Genomic DNA, 15,548 nt, shown 5'->3' on the forward strand with positions numbered 1-15,548 from the left:
GCTTCTCTACTTCTTTCAGTTTGCCTGCTCTACCTTGCAGCTGCAATTTACACCTTGCTGAGTGCCACCTTTGCGCTTCCTGGCTTTGTACTCTAATCCCTGCTGGCACCAGATGAACTCGTAGCTTGTTCATGGCAGAGCAAGGCAAATGTTGCTTTGAGGGGAGAAGTGTCAGCTGATCAGTCACCTACTGGGAAATGCTTCAGTATCACTGTGCTCAAAATAAAGGGTATTTTTTTTTTCATAGGATGCCTACCCTGATCTCTAACATATGAGGATTAATTTTACATCTCTAATACCAAAGTGCATCTGAAAGGAAAATTTACTTCTGCAAAACAAAGGCTTTTATTAAATGTAGCATCCTTGTACCAGAACAGCAACTGTCCCAGACCCACAGGCCTTTCTGGGCTGCAGAACAAGTTTAGGAATGCTTTTGTCCACGTGCTTGTTTTTCTTTTGAAGTGCTTTGCGGCTCGCTGGCTTTACCAGCATTCCCAATTTCTCCCTTCAGGACATCTAGCAATATCTGAGAACTCTCCAGAATCTGGGAAAGAAAGAAATAAAAATAGCTTACTTTTACATAAACTGTTTCTCTTATGAGCTCCCTTCGAATTCAGCTGATCTACCTTGCAGCAAGAGGGATTCTCAGGCCCTTACAATATCTCATTCTCAGTGATGTATCGTCCTATCTCACTGCGGGAATATCTGTGGAGGAATTTCTCTGGTTCGTGCCCATGTTCTCAATACGAAACACCTTAAGGGATTTATCCATGTTGGAGCACGAGGCAGAGAACTTCCTGAAGCTGGGTGGGGTGAAGCTTAGTTTGTTGTTAAGGGAGATGTTGATACCTGGGCTTTTTAGACTGGGATTAAATTGTGTTCAGCTGACCCAGTTTCACCTGTCTTCCACTGTTAAAACTGCACACTTTATGTTTCTTGCTTAAAGACTAACTCAACTCTACAATGACCTTAAGTCAGACTAAATCTTTCCTTTTCTTAATTTTCTTCTATTTTTAGCTTATATGTAATCTAACACTCCCACTTGCTATGCTTACAACAGGTTTAGGAGATCTTGCTGCCTATCCATTTTACAGTTTCAACACTGTGGAGAACTGTAACAAAATGTGATAGTAGGGTTGTAGTCCCAAAGATCGTTTACATTCCTGCAAACTTGTGGAAATCACTAAGTGTTCAGAGATGAAGGTAAGTGTCCCGCAGGACGAGAAACCAGCAGAATGTGTTGGTGGGATCTCACCATCTGGTCCATGGATGGAGATGGAGTCCTGTGACTGGGGGAAGGCAAGAAGTTTGATTATGGACAAGAGATGTACATCCACAGGAAGGAATTTTGTACTGTTTTCTGTTTGCAGGACATCTGCGTTCCCTTTCCTAACCACCTCTGCTTTTTACCTTCTGTGACTGTCTTAATTTCAATAAACATGAATTCATTTGTAGGCTGGGGGGGTTGTGACTTGTATCTCAGGTAAGGTTTCTTTTAAAAGGTGGTGTGTTTTTGTGTAGTTTTGCAACACAATTTTTAAGCTGTTAAATTTTTATGTGAGTTTCCCCCCTTCACCCCAAACCATCAACTCTTGAGGTAGGCTGAGAAAACAGCTCCAGCCTCACCTGAAAAATAATCATCATGGGAAAGTACTGACTTTGGGAAATGAAGAGGATCTGACATAGTTGATCACATTCAAAAAACACATGAGAAAAGGAGAATTTAGGCAGCAGCTAACAGGGGAAGGGGTGCTTTTGAACCAAACAGCTCCTTCTTACTAATAGAAGGAAGAGAATCGCTTCTCTGAAAGGGGGCTGGAAATATCCTTTTATTTTTTTAAAAAGCTGATAAGTGTGTAATTCTAAAGTGAATTCAGCTCTATGCCAGGATCAAGCAGTCCCTGCTGGCAGGTTACAAATACAGGAAAGGTGAAAGGATAGAGGCATCCCAGGAACCAGAATAACAGCCCCTGCGGTTTGTCTCCTTCCCACCCCTTTACTGGTCCAACATTTCTACTCTTTTAATGATGTTATTCCATTAAAGAGAGGAGAAATTACATTAAAAGTTGGGTAAAACCAGTGTCTAGTAGGCCAACAGCTCTGTCATCGCAGTTGTTGTTACCTGCATGAATTTGTGGTCTTCTGGGTCAATGTCTTGCCTCTGGTTTCCTCCTATTTTTCCTCCCCCGAATGATGAGAGAAAGGTTTTTTTGGTTTTGTGGAGGGTTTTTTTTGTTTGGTTGGTTTTTTTATAGGGCTCCGTTCCAAGGACCATTTTGATGTATTTTGACAGTATGCTTTAACTTACCCTTCACTTTTCCTCCATTTTTCCTCCCCTTCAGACGGGCTTTGCGGGACCCGCTGCCCCCGGGAGCCAGGCAAGGGCCTCGCTGGGCCCCCGAAGCCGGGGTGACGCCTGTGCCCCCCGGCACCATCCGGCTTCGCTTCCCCAGCTCAGGCAACGCAGCACCACAGCAACCCCAGCCCCCCGCAGGGGCACTGCGTGTGCCGGCAGCTCTGTCCCGCCCGGCCCCGGGCAGCGGCAGGGCGCGTCGCCCCGGGGCCGGGCGGGGGGTACCTTGCCGTAGGCCGCCTCGGTCTCGGCGATGGTCCTGTCGAGCTCGCCGCGGGCAACCAGGTGCCGCGCCAGGCTCTCGCTGGTGCCGGCCAGGCGCTCGGTCAGCGCCCAGATGCGGCCCTGCAGCCGGCCCCGCTCCGCCTCCTCCTCCCGGATCCGGCCGCTCAGCTCCTCCCGCCGGGCGCGCAGCTCCGCCAGCCCTGCGCGGCACGGACCCGTCAGCCCCAGCCTCGGCCCCGCCGCCGGCCCCGGTCCCGGCCCCGCTCACCCTCCTGCAGCTCCGCGTTGTAGCCCCGCAGCGCGGCCCCCGGCCCGCTCATCGCCCCGGCCCGGCCCTGCCCAACGTCCCGCCGCGCTCCGCCTCTTCCTGCGGCGCGGCCCGCATGGAGCCGCCGGCGGGCGCGGGGCTTTCGGCCGCCTGGCATACGCTCAGCACCGCCCTGGTGCCGCCCGCCGCCCTGGGGCTGGTGAGCGGGGCCGGCCGGGCCGGGAGGCGGGGGGGTGCGGGGACGCCGGGCCCGCGGGGGGGCGGGCAGGGCCCGGGGAAGGACGCGCCGCTCCCCTCACGCCGCCGCCCTGTCGGGTCTGGCAGCCCCCGTGGGCCCAGGGCAGGCCCCGGCCCCGGCCCCGCCGGGCTCCCGCTCCGCCGCCCCCGGGGTGGCTGAGGTGGCCCCAGGCTCGTCCCGCGGCCTGGCCGGTCCCCTCCGCTCCTGGGGCCGGTTTTCGGTGCTGCCGCGGGGCAGGTGGGAGCTGCTGGGGCTGGGGGGAGAAACGGCGGGAGCTGCCGGCTTGGAAAGAGGGGAAGGGGGGTGCGGTGGCTCGTATTTGCTCGGCGGGCTGTCAGGGTCCGGCCGCCCCTCTCTTCCCCATCACACCAGCCAGGAAAGCACGTGTGCCAAGAAGATGTGCTGCTTCCCCGACCGTGCTGCTGCTTTGCTTCCTGCTCACTCCCCGAGGGAGCTAACGTTTCCCAGGGAAGGTTTTGCCCTAGAGCCTGGCTTTTTGGGGACCCGGAGGTGGCTCGAGGCGCTCCTGCCAGCACATGCGTCCTGCAGCAGCCGCCAACAGGGACAGCAATGGACGTGTTTGGGTGTTAGGCCTGGGAGCTGGGCGCTTGGCTTCCAGCAGGTTCCACGGAGGAACGGTATCTGCCTGGTGCTGTTTGACAGCAGAGTCCGTGTGTGTTTGGCCCCCGCTCTTTGAGATGAGGGGTGTCTTCTGCCACAGTTCCTCCTAGAGGAGTCTTTACACATGCTTAACTCGGTATTCCCTCTGTATTTCAGGCAGCTCCGAGGTCCGAAGCTGCAGGGCCACTGAAGGATGCCGACCTGCGGGCAGCCCTGGATGTGCTGCGGTGTTACGACTTGCACTCGATTGTGGAAGAGTGGTTCATCGAGGTGCTGCAGACGGACCTTCAGGCAAATATAGCTCCTGAGTTCTGGAACTGCATCGGCCAGTATGAAAACACAGCCGAGGAGCCCCAGTGCTCCTCGCTCCTTCTGGACGCGTTTTGTCTTCTCAAGTGCCGCCTGGATCCCTACCTGAACAGCCTGGAACTTCTGGAGAGGTGGACCAAGGCAGGCTTGCTTCTGGGGACAGGCGCTCAGATGCTGCAAGAGAAGGTCTACACCATGTTCAAAGCTATCCTTTTCTTCTCCACTACCAAATCCTTCCAGGAAATGATCCAGCAGTTCTACAGCCGCACTTTCAGGATATACATGCGGCAGTGGAAGAAAGGAGAAGATGGAACAAATGAGTGCGAGAGCAGCATGAGTGAGACCGAGCAGGAGAGTGATACGGAGGAGGGCGGAGGAGAGAGCCTGCTGTGTGCAGGCTGCAGCAGCAAGAGAGAGCAGTGCTGGTGCCCCAAAGCCATGGAGCAGTTTCAGCAGCTCAATGACATTCTGTACGTAGGTTGTGGGGGGTGGCTGTCACGCGGAACAAGAGATGGTCCCATGGGGAGCAGCAGCAGGTTCTTTTGATATATGAAAACAGGAGGAGTTCCGCGTGGGGTCAGGCTGTGCCGTGATAATGGGCAAAGAACTTGACAGAGGGTTTCTGCAGCTGGTTTCCAGCTGGTGGTTGAACTAGAGCAGGTCTTTAGACAGAAAGTTCTTCTCCCTGGATATGGGAATATCTTCCTCTTGCTCTAAGGCCTTCTGTCAACAAAGGAGCAAACTCTTCTAACTGAAAAAGCTTTTGATGGCTAGAAAATACTGTTTCTAAGGAAGATGGGATAGCAGTAGTGTCATGTGTTACATACGTAGTGCATCTATGCAGCTATCAGAGCATTTAAACGAAGAGCTAGGTCTGCATTTGTGGAGCCTTCAGGGAGGAAGGTGCCTTCAGGTTGTTAGATTTTCTTTATTGCTTGTACCTTGGCTTCCATACACACTGAGTCGCGTCACTGTCTGTGTCTGTAGCCGCCGGCTGAATTTGCTGGAGAGAGTGAGCGCCGACGCTGTCACGACCATCTTGCACAAGATGATAGAGGAGAGGATGGAGCAAAGATGCAGGGGGGAATACGAGCACTCTTTCCTGAATGAGTTCCAGGAGGTAAGGCAGGCGTGCGGGCAGCGAGGGCCCTTCACTGGGGATGTGCAGCTGCTCCCCTTACTGCTTTAGCTGCTCAGGCTAAAAGCAGATTCCACCTGAAAACACCAGATCCTGAGCTGTGACTCCCACCGTCCCTGGCAGAAGAGGGGGGTAAAACTCCCCATTTTGGTTTATACTAGAGGGGAAGGTTTGCTCTGACCTGTGCCATGGACCGTTGTATTTCACCTGGTGATGTCCGTAGTAATGAGGGAATTTCTGTGGCTGTTTTACAAACTATGAGAACATGTGGTGCCACCTAGCCTGCCAAGAACCCTCCCTCTCTGTAGGTGGGCTCATCATTTGAACTTGTGTGGCTGTTTTCTTTCTTCTTTCCAATTTTTCAGCATCACTTTAAAATAGGAAGCGAAAATGGGAGGCAATACTCTGGTATTGATCTCGCCAGTGGGCCACATACAGAATTAAAATCCCTCCTCACACCTTAAGCCGAGTTTGTGTTGGGCTGTTTACCCAGTATGACCTTAAAATAAAATTCTTCTCCAGGTTATGGCTCTTCCGGGATACAGTCCCGGCTCTGCACTCTTTGTCCCTCGATGCATGACCTTGCCGTTGCCTGCGGTGAAGAACAATGGGTGAAGTCAGGTTGCCATGCAAACCAGACTGCTCTCTATGGTTGTCCTAGTTTCCTTGCTGTTTGCTATGCCGGCTGTTTTTGTGGTCTGCAAACATCAGCGGTCATTTTGTATTTACTTCCCTTTAGTTGCTGTGCAACACTCTCTTTATTGGACCTAGTAGGGGTGACCTGGAGATTGTTTAAGGATATTTTAAGGGCACCAGAGAAAATGCAACGGCATTCCGCTGGTCAGACATTGCAGAAGGTCCCCTTGCTCCCACCTCTTCAGAAAGGCCGGCGTGTTTGGCTGCAGAATATTGGAGCATGTCAGAACTAGGAAGAGACAATTTAAAAAAACAAAGTAGAAGCAGTATCCAAATTGGGAAGATGTTAAAAAAAAAAAAAAAAAAAAAAAAAAAAAAAGCACAAGCCTAGCAAGCTAAAGGTAGAATAGAAGACTGGGAAACAGCTTGCTAAAAGAACAAGCGCTGACAGCAAACCCCCTTTTCAGACACAGCAGCAACAGTTTGGAGTGTCAGTCGCTTATCAGGCTATAGCAAGAACACTCAAAGATAAACCCATGGGGAAAAATGGGTTGGTTTGATAATAATTGTATTCCTTAAAGTTGAGTTGCTTTGCGTCGGTTATCACAGAATCACAGAATGGTCGGGGTTGGAAGGAACCTCTGGAGATCATCTAGTCCAACCCCCTGCTAGAGCAGGATCACCCGGAGCAGGTTGCACAGGGTCGCGTCCAGGCAGGTTTTGAATCTCTCCAGAGGAGACTCCACAACTATAACTCCAAAGTTATCGTCCTTTCCTTTTGTTCTTTAGGAGAATTCCATATCAGCCTGTCCACAGTTTTGCCCAGATTGATGCCTAGGTGTTCTGTAGTTCTCGGGTTTGTCCTGCCTTGTAATTAGCAGAACTTGTGCATTCTTTCAGTGTTTCCTCAATTGAGCAGATCATTAAAAATTAACATAATCAAAGCAGATCTGGACTTAGCATTTTTGGTTTAGGCTGTCCAAATCCAGTTGTCAAAAAAGATTAGTATTGACTCAATACTCAAATACTGTCCCAGGAAGTGCTACACATTTGCCAGTTTAAAGGAAAAATAAAATTCTAAAAAAACATTTATTTTGAATATCTGGGTGTTAGAGCTGAGTACATTTGAAATTTTACAATTCCACATTGCTATGTAGAAAACTAAACCTCAAATATAAAAAAATTAACATTCTGATGCTTTCTGTTCAGATTTTTATTTTATTATTCAGTGACTAGGCTGGTATTTGAGGTCTTGGCTTCAAGTGCCTGAGTTTGGTTGGCAAGAGTGTGTCTGTGAGTCCTTGGGATGGCTTCCTTGCTCCTCACTGAAATTTTGGGGCAAGGCTGATGTGATGGTCAATTTTCTTAAATTCTCATAAAGAGAATAATTCTGCAAGTATAGAGTGGAATGGAATTCTGCAAGGGTAGAATAGTCTGCAAGTTTTTGGAGCCCGGTGCCTATGCACAATCCTCGGTCACCCCTTGTCTTCTCATACACATCTGCATAGTGCGTATCCTGTATCTTTAGTTAAAGTTCATATTCTTTCGGCTAGGCTTTCCCTGGCTGTAACCCAGGCCAGGGTGCATTTGGAGAGCAGCTGGAGGTAATGCTGTGCTTGGCTAGCTGCTCATTTCTGCTTGCTGTGGTAGCTGCCTGGTGACAGGACGTGGTTGTGCATCTGGTTGTGGTGTTCACCATCTCTGTGTTCTCCCTCTCCTTGTGCAGTGGATTGAGAAAGTGATTGGCTGGCTCAGCAGGGTTTTTCTGCAAGATGGTCCCTTGGCACGCTCCTCTCCAGAAGCTAGCAGCATTTTGAAGCGCTGGCGGTGCCACGTCCAAAGGTTCTTCTACCGCATCTATGCCAGCATGCGCATTGAAGAGCTCTTCAGCATTATTCGAGGTAGGGTAGGACCAGTTCAGTGTTCATTCACTCTTGGACTTGGACTGGATGAATTGTAGGTCTGTCTTCTCCTGATGTGCCATGCTGTCTCCTCTTGCCTTCCCACGGAGCATGGCACTGGTTCTAATCACTGCTTGGTTTGTAGATTTCCCAGAGTCGAAGCCTGCTGTGGAGGACCTCAAGTTCTGCCTAGAAAGGACTAATCAGAGGCAGCAGCTGCTCAGCTCCCTGAAAAGTGCTCTGGAAATGCGACTTCTGCATCCTGGTGAGTTTTACATCCCCACATATGTTGTAACACTGTGAGGAGCCTGGGCATGAGTGGGGATCTACTGGGAGCCATCATCTCATTTCATGTTTGATGAGAGAGAGGCCACCAGGCTGCGCACATCATGTGCTCTCTGCGTTGGAGTGCACGTGGGCAGCAGGAGCTGATATGTCCCAGCCCCTTCTTGCCTCATTTTTGCAGTGTGGTGAGGAGCTGAGCTGGAAGTTTAGCTTTGGTCCAGGTGGATAAAGGCTTCTCTGCTATGTGCGGTCTGAGCTCCAAACGCAAAATCTGGGCTCAGCCAGTTTCTAGCCTGCGTTTGTGGTTGGAAGTGGTTTCTCAGACTTGCGGATCTGATCTCTCCCTTTGGCTGGGGCAGTAGGGCAGCAAGCCCTTCACCTCCGACTCCATAGGTTGAACAGAGGGCTTGGAGCATCCAAGCTCCTTGCATCCAAGCCATTAGTCCGTGATCTGAGACTCCGACTCCGTCTGCCTCTCTTGTAGGAGTCAACACATCCGACATCATCACTCTGTATATCTCGGCCATCAAGGCCTTGCGGGAGCTTGACCCCTCTATGGTTATCCTGGAGGTCGCCTGTGAGCCCATCAGGAAGTATCTGAGGTAAGAGGCTTGCAGCAGGACAGTCCTACGCATCCCCCGTCCCTCCCCTTCCCTTCACTTGCTCTGTTTCTCTTGCCTGTTGGCAGGACTCGGGAAGACACAGTGCGGCAGATTGTGGCCGGTCTCACAGGGGATGCTGAGGGCTCCGGTGATCTTGCAAATGAGCTCTCGAAAGCTGACCCGGTGACCCTGGAGAATGGCCAGGAGAGTGACGATGACATCTCAGAACCAGGGGACTGGGTTCCTGACCCGGTTGATGCAGATCCAGGTTAGATGCCAAGACCGGAAGTCCCGGCAGCCCCTTGTTTTCCCTGGTGGGCTGTAGTCTCGAGCGGCTCGTCTGCTAGTCCTCTGGAGCTGAGCTGGGCTGGGGCAGGTCTCCGTTAATCTCGCACTGTCGTCTGCTGGATTCCACTAGGAAAATCAAGTTCTAAGCGTCGTTCCTCAGACATCATCAGCCTGCTGGTGAGCATCTATGGCAGCAAGGACCTGTTTATCAACGAATACCGCACGCTTCTGGCTGACCGGCTGCTACATCAGTTCAACTACAGCGCTGAGAGGTGAGGTTCAAATGCCCACCCCCAGGGCTTTCCATGATAAAGGTGTGCTTTAGACTTGATCCAATGAACGGCTGTTTCTGGAGCCAGGAATGTCTTTGGCCATTTTCCTCTGCAGCTTTGGGTTTGCATCTAGAATTTCATGCGCTCACCTCTTCTTGGGCTGCTTCCTGCTCCGTCCTGCCCTTGGCTTGCACTAATAGGGCAGCGTGTAGGAAACTGGAGGCCCCGACACCCTCTTAGCTCCATCCCGCATGTTCTAGTGGCTCTCACAACCTGCACAGGGTGCTTAGTGTCAGCAGAAAGTGTCAAAATAAGAAAAAGGGATGAAGCATCAGGAAACCTCAGTTGCAGCCCAACTGTGTCTCTTGAATCAACAGTTGCGGTGGTTTTCCCTTCTGTGAAATGCAGCTAGTGCAAGCCACGTCTGGATGGGCAGTCTCAGGCAAGCAGCTCGCCAAATGCATCGCGTTGTTGAGGGGGATGGCCCAGTGCTGTACTTGTCCAAATGAAAGGGATAGGAAGGTCTTCAAAAAGCTGCTGGCCTACAGAGGAAGTGACTGTTCCTCATTTAGACGCTAGGAGACATCCTGTTCAGATAACGTGCCTTGCAAGGCTTCCTAGGAAGGAACACTCTTGTGCCAGGGACTGCCTTTTCTGGCTGTGCCACAAGGGGTGGAGACGAAGCCAGGCTTGTCTGTCTGAGGGACCCGTGTCTGATCCGTCGTTTCTCTCGTCAGGGAAATCCGCAACGTGGAGCTGCTGAAGCTGCGGTTTGGTGAAGCTCAGATGCACTATTGCGAAGTCATGTTAAAAGTAACTTTTTTCTTTTAAATTCAAGTCCTGGGTATTTGAGCTCATTGGGGAAGGGGAGGAACTTGAGGAGTGACCCAAAAAGGGTCTTTTAGGAAAGTGGAGTTCCCAAAATCCCAGTGAGGGGGCTGATTTGTGACAGGCAGAAGTGCATTCAAAATCATGTCTGTTTTTTAAGCCCTGTGGGTTGGGTTATCGACTCTGGGGGATGGTTGCTGTGGTGCTGTCATCTCTCCTGCCCTTCCTGCAGTACAATATTCTGGCATTGAAGAGCTGGGCTCTTCCTGCTCCTGTAGGGTTGGGAGTCTGGAGTTTCATTTGCTTGGAGCACTGTGGGAAGGACACAGGTCTGGAGGGACTCCAGTGTAGGCTCATGTTGAGCCCCTCCCCAACCTTCCCACAAATGTTTCTGAGTATATAGCAGACTTTCTAGTAGACATACATGATCACGTCCTTTCCAGTGTCCCCATCATCATTTGGAGACAATGCTAGTCACCTTGTTAAAGCTTCTCCTTTACTAAGGGTCAGCACTGACTTGGAAGAGAAGGAGCTGCCTTAGCTTCCTCTGCCTTTTCCAGGATATGGCTGACTCGCGACGCATTAACGCCAACATTCGTGATGAGGAAGAGAAGCTCCCAGAGGAGGAGAGGCCACCGTTTAGCCTCGTTGCTGTTATCCTGTCAAGTGAGTTCTGGCCACCGCTGAAAGAGGAGAAGCTAGAGCTTCCAGAGCAGGTCAAGGAAGCCATGGAAGCCTATTCCAAGAAGTATGAGAAATTAAAGGTGAGGCAACCTTAACCCTCTTTAAAAAAGATGTATGCTGTTCAGGCTTTGTTATATAGCTTGGTTTTCACAAAGTCCCCTTTAACTTCCCTTAAACTTCAGCTGCTGGTACACCCACGCTGTTAAGGTGGAATCCCAAAGTCCTTCAGCTTTGAATCGGGGTTAGAAGCTGCTCTAGCTTAGCTACTGCCAAGAGAAGGGTTTATCTGTCTAGGGGGTGCCTGGGTCGTCGTAGTGATTGCAGTTAGGGAAGAGAGTTTTCTAAAATATGCCAATGTTTATTAGTTAAATGCATACTGAGGTGGAAGTTCTTAGGCATCTTAAGTCTGGTCTAAGCTTGTTCTATAGTGGTAAGAGTGACACCCTGTCCCTGGTGGGCCTCTCTTCTTCAGTACTCTGGCACTCTCCTCCCCTGTTTGTCCTCTTGAAAAGAAGCTCTTTTAACATGGTGTCATTTTAAGATTCACTGTTAGTCTGGAGTTAGGTGAACGTTGCTTCCTCTTCTGTCTGTGGTCTCTCCTGGGTTGTTTCATTCATTTCTAGAGGGTCCCTGAACTCCACGTTGGACCGTTCAGGTACAAGCAGTTTGGCTGTGGCTCAGACAAAGACCGAATCCGTGCCTTTCTAAACACCACGGGAAGGTGGAAGCGAGGCATACAGAGCAAATATAAGCAACTGTGCAGTATTATTCTGTTCTCCAGGCGCTTGATCACAGCAGTTAGTCAGACAGAGGAAGCTGAGGTGCATCTTGCTCTGTGTGTACAGAATGGGTTGGAAGCAGGAGCATCTGTCTGGAAGTCAAGGAGAGATCTAGGTCACTTCCAGAGCTGTGGTCTTGGCTTTCTTACCTTGCAGCTTCTTTTCTGGTGGAGTGCAGAGCCCACATCTGGAACACGGATGATTCAGATCTAGCTGTTATGCCAGTGTAGTGTGTGTGTGCACACAGATGGTTCTTTGCAGTCAACCTGAACACAATTTGGTGTCTCATGCAGATGTTCCTCTTTGCCTGTCCACTTGTGCTCTGACTCCACTTCAGACTAGGTTTTCTATATCCTTTCTTGGACTTATTAATGTACCCCAGGTGATGCATGCCATGAGGGTGGGGAGCTCATAGCTCTAGATCCTGTCTCTTCTCCTGCTGTAGCTACGTGCTAGATGTAGATGCCAGCTGATTTCTGTGCCTGCAAAAAATTAGTTAGGAGAGGATGCAGGAGGAGATGCAAGGAGAAAGCAGCCTCCTCAAGCATCCTCAGTCTTCAAAGCAAACAGTCCTCTTTTCACATCAGTATCAGAAGAGATTGCTTCTCTTCCAAGGAAATCCTGCCCCAGATTATTTATTTTCTGGTAGGAGTTTGTCCTGAGTGGCCCAGTTGGTCTTCCAGTGCTTTCTCAACCTGTGCTTACCCTTCCAGAGAGCTGAGTGACTGGTTTTCAGGGCATTGGTCTTGGACAACAACTCGTGACGAGGAGGATGTTTCCCATGAGGGGGCAGGGGATGGTTCGTGGTGGCAGTGCTGCATGACTCATGAGGAGGGGAGCAGCTTTCATATCTGGCAGAGGTTCCTGGTGGTAGAGGGGTGTTTGCAATAATGCAGCACTTAGTGGTTCCTGTTAGAAGATCTGCTGTGAGCGGCTCCTTCCCCCTTTTCCAGGCCATGAGGACCCTGAACTGGAAGTACCACCTGGGGCTGGTGAGCTTGGACGTGGAGCTGGCAGATCGCACCCTCTCCCTGTCCGTCTCTCCCGTGCATGCCGCCATCATTCTGCACTTCCAGACCAAGAGTGAGTGCCATGGCAGACTCGGCGTTACCACCCGTGTCTGTGGTGGGAAGGCCACGTTGCTTGGGTGGCTGTAGGCTCCAAGAGCTCTGGCAGCAGGACCGAGACCTGGTTCATGGGCTTGGATCTACCACAGGGCTCAGCCCGGTCTCCAGCTCTCCTCGGACGCAGCACCCAGCCTGCTTTCATGCAGTTGCTGCACATGGCTGCTTGCTCCTGGCAGTGGAGGTGGGCAGGAGTTCCGTGCTTTTCTCTGATGTCCGTGGTCTCTGCAGGTACGTGGACCCTGACAGAGCTGAGCGAAGTGCTCAAGGTGCCTGTGACATCGCTGAAGCGTAAGATGACGTTGTGGCTGCAGCAGGGTGTCCTGCGCGAAGAGCCCCAAGGCACCTTCACTGTCATTGAGGAGGAGCAGAAGGACCAGGTGGAGAAGGTCGTTCTGATAGACAGCGACGAGGAGGGGGACTCTGCCATGGCGTCACAGGCTGACCAGAAAGAGGAAGAGCTGCAGGTACCCATCCGTGTGTCTTGGCTGCTTGCGAAGCCGGCAGGCCGATGCAAACATCCCGTGCTTTTGGCTTTGGGCAGTCTGATTGAGATGATGGATTCAATTTGCAATTTGGATTTGCATTTCCCACTGCAAGTGGCTAAGTCCAGCAGGAGGGGTTTTTGAAGTGGATGTCTTGTGATTAATGCTCACTGGCGCAGGTGCTGGATCGCAGCCTTCCCTCCAGAAAAGTGCCTGGCTGCTGAACCAGGCAACCGCTTGGACATCTCTAAATGTATTTTTTTTCAGTTAAAAAAAAAAAGAAAAACTCCGAGACATGATTTCATATTTGAAAATAGTCATAACTTATTTGGATTCACTCAAGCAGCGCTTTTTGGCACTTAGACTGCCAAAAAGGCTTACCCAGCACTAACAGCTGGACCTTTGCCTTCTCTGTGTGGTGGTTCCTGGATGCTTCCCATGCTTTTCCTACCCATGTGTCACGCTGTGTGCGCTGCGCCACTGTGCAACACGCAGTTGTCATACTGGTGTTTATCCACTGCGGGTCGTGCACGTACTGCACGTCAAATCCTGCTTTCTAGCTGTGCGTCCCAACACCTGATGCTGTTCTTGGATATTTCCTGTTTAAAGACCACATGCTTGTGGCGGAGAGCAGAACTTGCTGCCAGCCACAGTCCTGCTCTGCTTTTGGGATACGGGACACTAAAGCACCCCTTTTCTTCATGGTATAGATGTCAGTGTGCTTTACTGTTGCTTGCGTGTCGCCCTCTGCAGCTGTTCTGGACGTACATCCAGGCTATGCTGACCAACCTGGAGAGCCTGTCCTTGGAGAGGATTCACAGCATGCTGAAGATGTTTGTGATGACCGGCCCAGTGGTTACAGAAATTGATATACAGGAGCTGCAGGGTTTCCTCCAGAAAAAGGTCCGGGACCAGCAACTCATCTACTCCGGAGGAGTCTATCGCCTGCCCAAGAACTGCAACTAGACTGCGAGCGTCCCTGCTTTCCCCTGTGTCTTGCTGCTCCGTGCCTGAGCTCGGCTCCCAAGTGCTGCCCAGCTCTCTGCGTCCCGCTGGGCAGTTTCTCTGCTCCGGGGGGTTGCTGTGCCCCCTTCCCCAAAAGGCTGTCCGTTCCCACATGGAGACAGCTCAGCAGCAGCCTGGGCCGTGCACCCCACACCTTCTGGGACTGGGCCTGCTCCCCACATTGCTTTTCCTCCTACACGTGAGTCTCTGGGCCCACTTCACTGGTTAATAAAAAACAGCAGTCTCCTTTTTCAGATGGTACCAACTCTTTTCTTTCCTCTCGGCGGAGCACTCTTGGCACCAGCCTTCCCACGCTGAAAGGGCAGGCAGGAAACTCCCCAGTCTGCTGGGCACCATCTCCCTTTCGCTGGGTCTCCATCTGTGGCCCCGGGAGGGTTTGGGAGGGGGCTGTTGGCTCCAGTTGCCGTCTGGGTCTCCGTGTGTGGCTAAAGCAGCGACTTGCAGCTGGCTGTGATGAGCAAGACCCGACACAAAAGCAAGAGTTTGTGCTGTCTCCTTTGGCTTACGTGGGAGGAAGACTCCAGGGTCTGCTTACCCTGGTTTGGGACTCTTAAATTGTGGGGAATAATTTTATTGTGGGATGAAGAATGCTTTAGATGGATGAGACATAGCAGTTCTTCAGGGCAAGCCGTTTGGTCCTGGAGGGTAAGTCCAGGCAGCGGCAGGATCATTTTACTATGGCACGAATACACGTCTCCCTCCCAACACCGCAGCGGCTGCTCTTGAGGGTGCAGGTCTTGGTGTGCTTCAGAGTTATTGGCACCGCTGAGATCAACGAGGCAGTTGGATGGGATAATCCCTGAGCTCCGTTGGTTAAACCTCGCGCTCCCAACCTGGGTATCAAGATTGTGTTCTGTCTCCACTTAGCAGCATTCAGGGTTCCTCAGTCCTGCTTTCTGGGTGGGTTTTGCTCGTCGGGAGGAATGCGCTGGGGAAATCTGGCTTTTACTAAAAATTTGCTTTCTGTGAAGCAAAGAATGAGTTTCCACAGCCCAAGGACTCTTTCCTCTCTGCTGAATCTTCTGTCCCAGCCTGTGGGCACTGCGGCAGCGGGAAGTGAGATTCCAAAGGGCTGCGCTTACACCACTGGAGCAGCCTGCGAGCCTGGCTGCATCGCTGTGCGTCTGGGTGCACGAGAGACTTGTGGAACACAGAAAACAACCTGTATTTAACATTTAACCTTGTTTTTCAGTGCCTAAAGGCCCAGAAGCCCCACACTGTGGGCATCCTTCGTGCGGCCACAGGCAATGGGGGGTCTGGCACTTGCCTCCCCTTTGTGTACGTCCACAGCTTTTCCTCTGTGGGTGAGCACGCGTGGTCTTGTTTCCCCGTGGCACTTTACTCCGGGCTGGGGGTCTTGTGGCACTAGGAGCTGGTTGGTGTGTTCTGTTGTGAAGCTTAAAATGTCCCTTGTGCTGTAGGGCTCTGTTAATACCTAAATAAACCCTGGTCTGTGACTGTAGGATGTTATTCCAGGTAAAGCCAG

The 15,548-nt window shown here is 51.4% G+C and overlaps 2 protein-coding genes across 3 annotated transcripts; one reads left to right on the forward strand and one right to left on the reverse strand.

Moving 5' to 3' along the window:
* Nucleotides 1-335: 335 nt before the first annotated feature.
* On the reverse strand, nt 336-3,003 carry LOC129215439 (microtubule nucleation factor SSNA1-like). 2 transcript variants are annotated; one of them, XM_054848529.1, is made up of 3 exons: nt 2,847-2,977; nt 2,579-2,778; nt 336-544 (listed from the first exon to the last, which is right to left on the reverse strand). In XM_054848529.1, the coding sequence occupies exons 1-3, from the start codon at nt 2,896-2,898 to the stop codon at nt 422-424; spliced, it is 375 nt and encodes a 124-aa protein (XP_054704504.1). In that variant the 5' UTR covers nt 2,899-2,977; the 3' UTR covers nt 336-421. The 2 variants fall into 2 exon arrangements, with proteins under 2 accessions (XP_054704504.1, XP_054704505.1); XM_054848530.1 differs by having other exon boundaries at nt 411-544; nt 2,309-2,778; nt 2,847-3,003.
* On the forward strand, nt 2,925-14,302 carry ANAPC2 (anaphase promoting complex subunit 2). Its single transcript, XM_054848528.1, has 13 exons — nt 2,925-3,045; nt 3,862-4,484; nt 5,002-5,134; nt 7,515-7,689; nt 7,835-7,954; nt 8,459-8,576; nt 8,663-8,844; nt 8,995-9,136; nt 9,874-9,949; nt 10,525-10,728; nt 12,381-12,510; nt 12,783-13,018; nt 13,790-14,302. The coding sequence occupies exons 1-13, from the start codon at nt 2,962-2,964 to the stop codon at nt 14,000-14,002; spliced, it is 2,436 nt and encodes an 811-aa protein (XP_054704503.1). The 5' UTR covers nt 2,925-2,961; the 3' UTR covers nt 14,003-14,302.
* Nucleotides 14,303-15,548: the final 1,246 nt, after the last annotated feature.

Source organism: Grus americana, chromosome 20 (assembly GCF_028858705.1).
Source record: "Grus americana isolate bGruAme1 chromosome 20, bGruAme1.mat, whole genome shotgun sequence".
In the NCBI taxonomy this organism is placed as follows: domain Eukaryota; kingdom Metazoa; phylum Chordata; class Aves; order Gruiformes; family Gruidae; genus Grus; species Grus americana.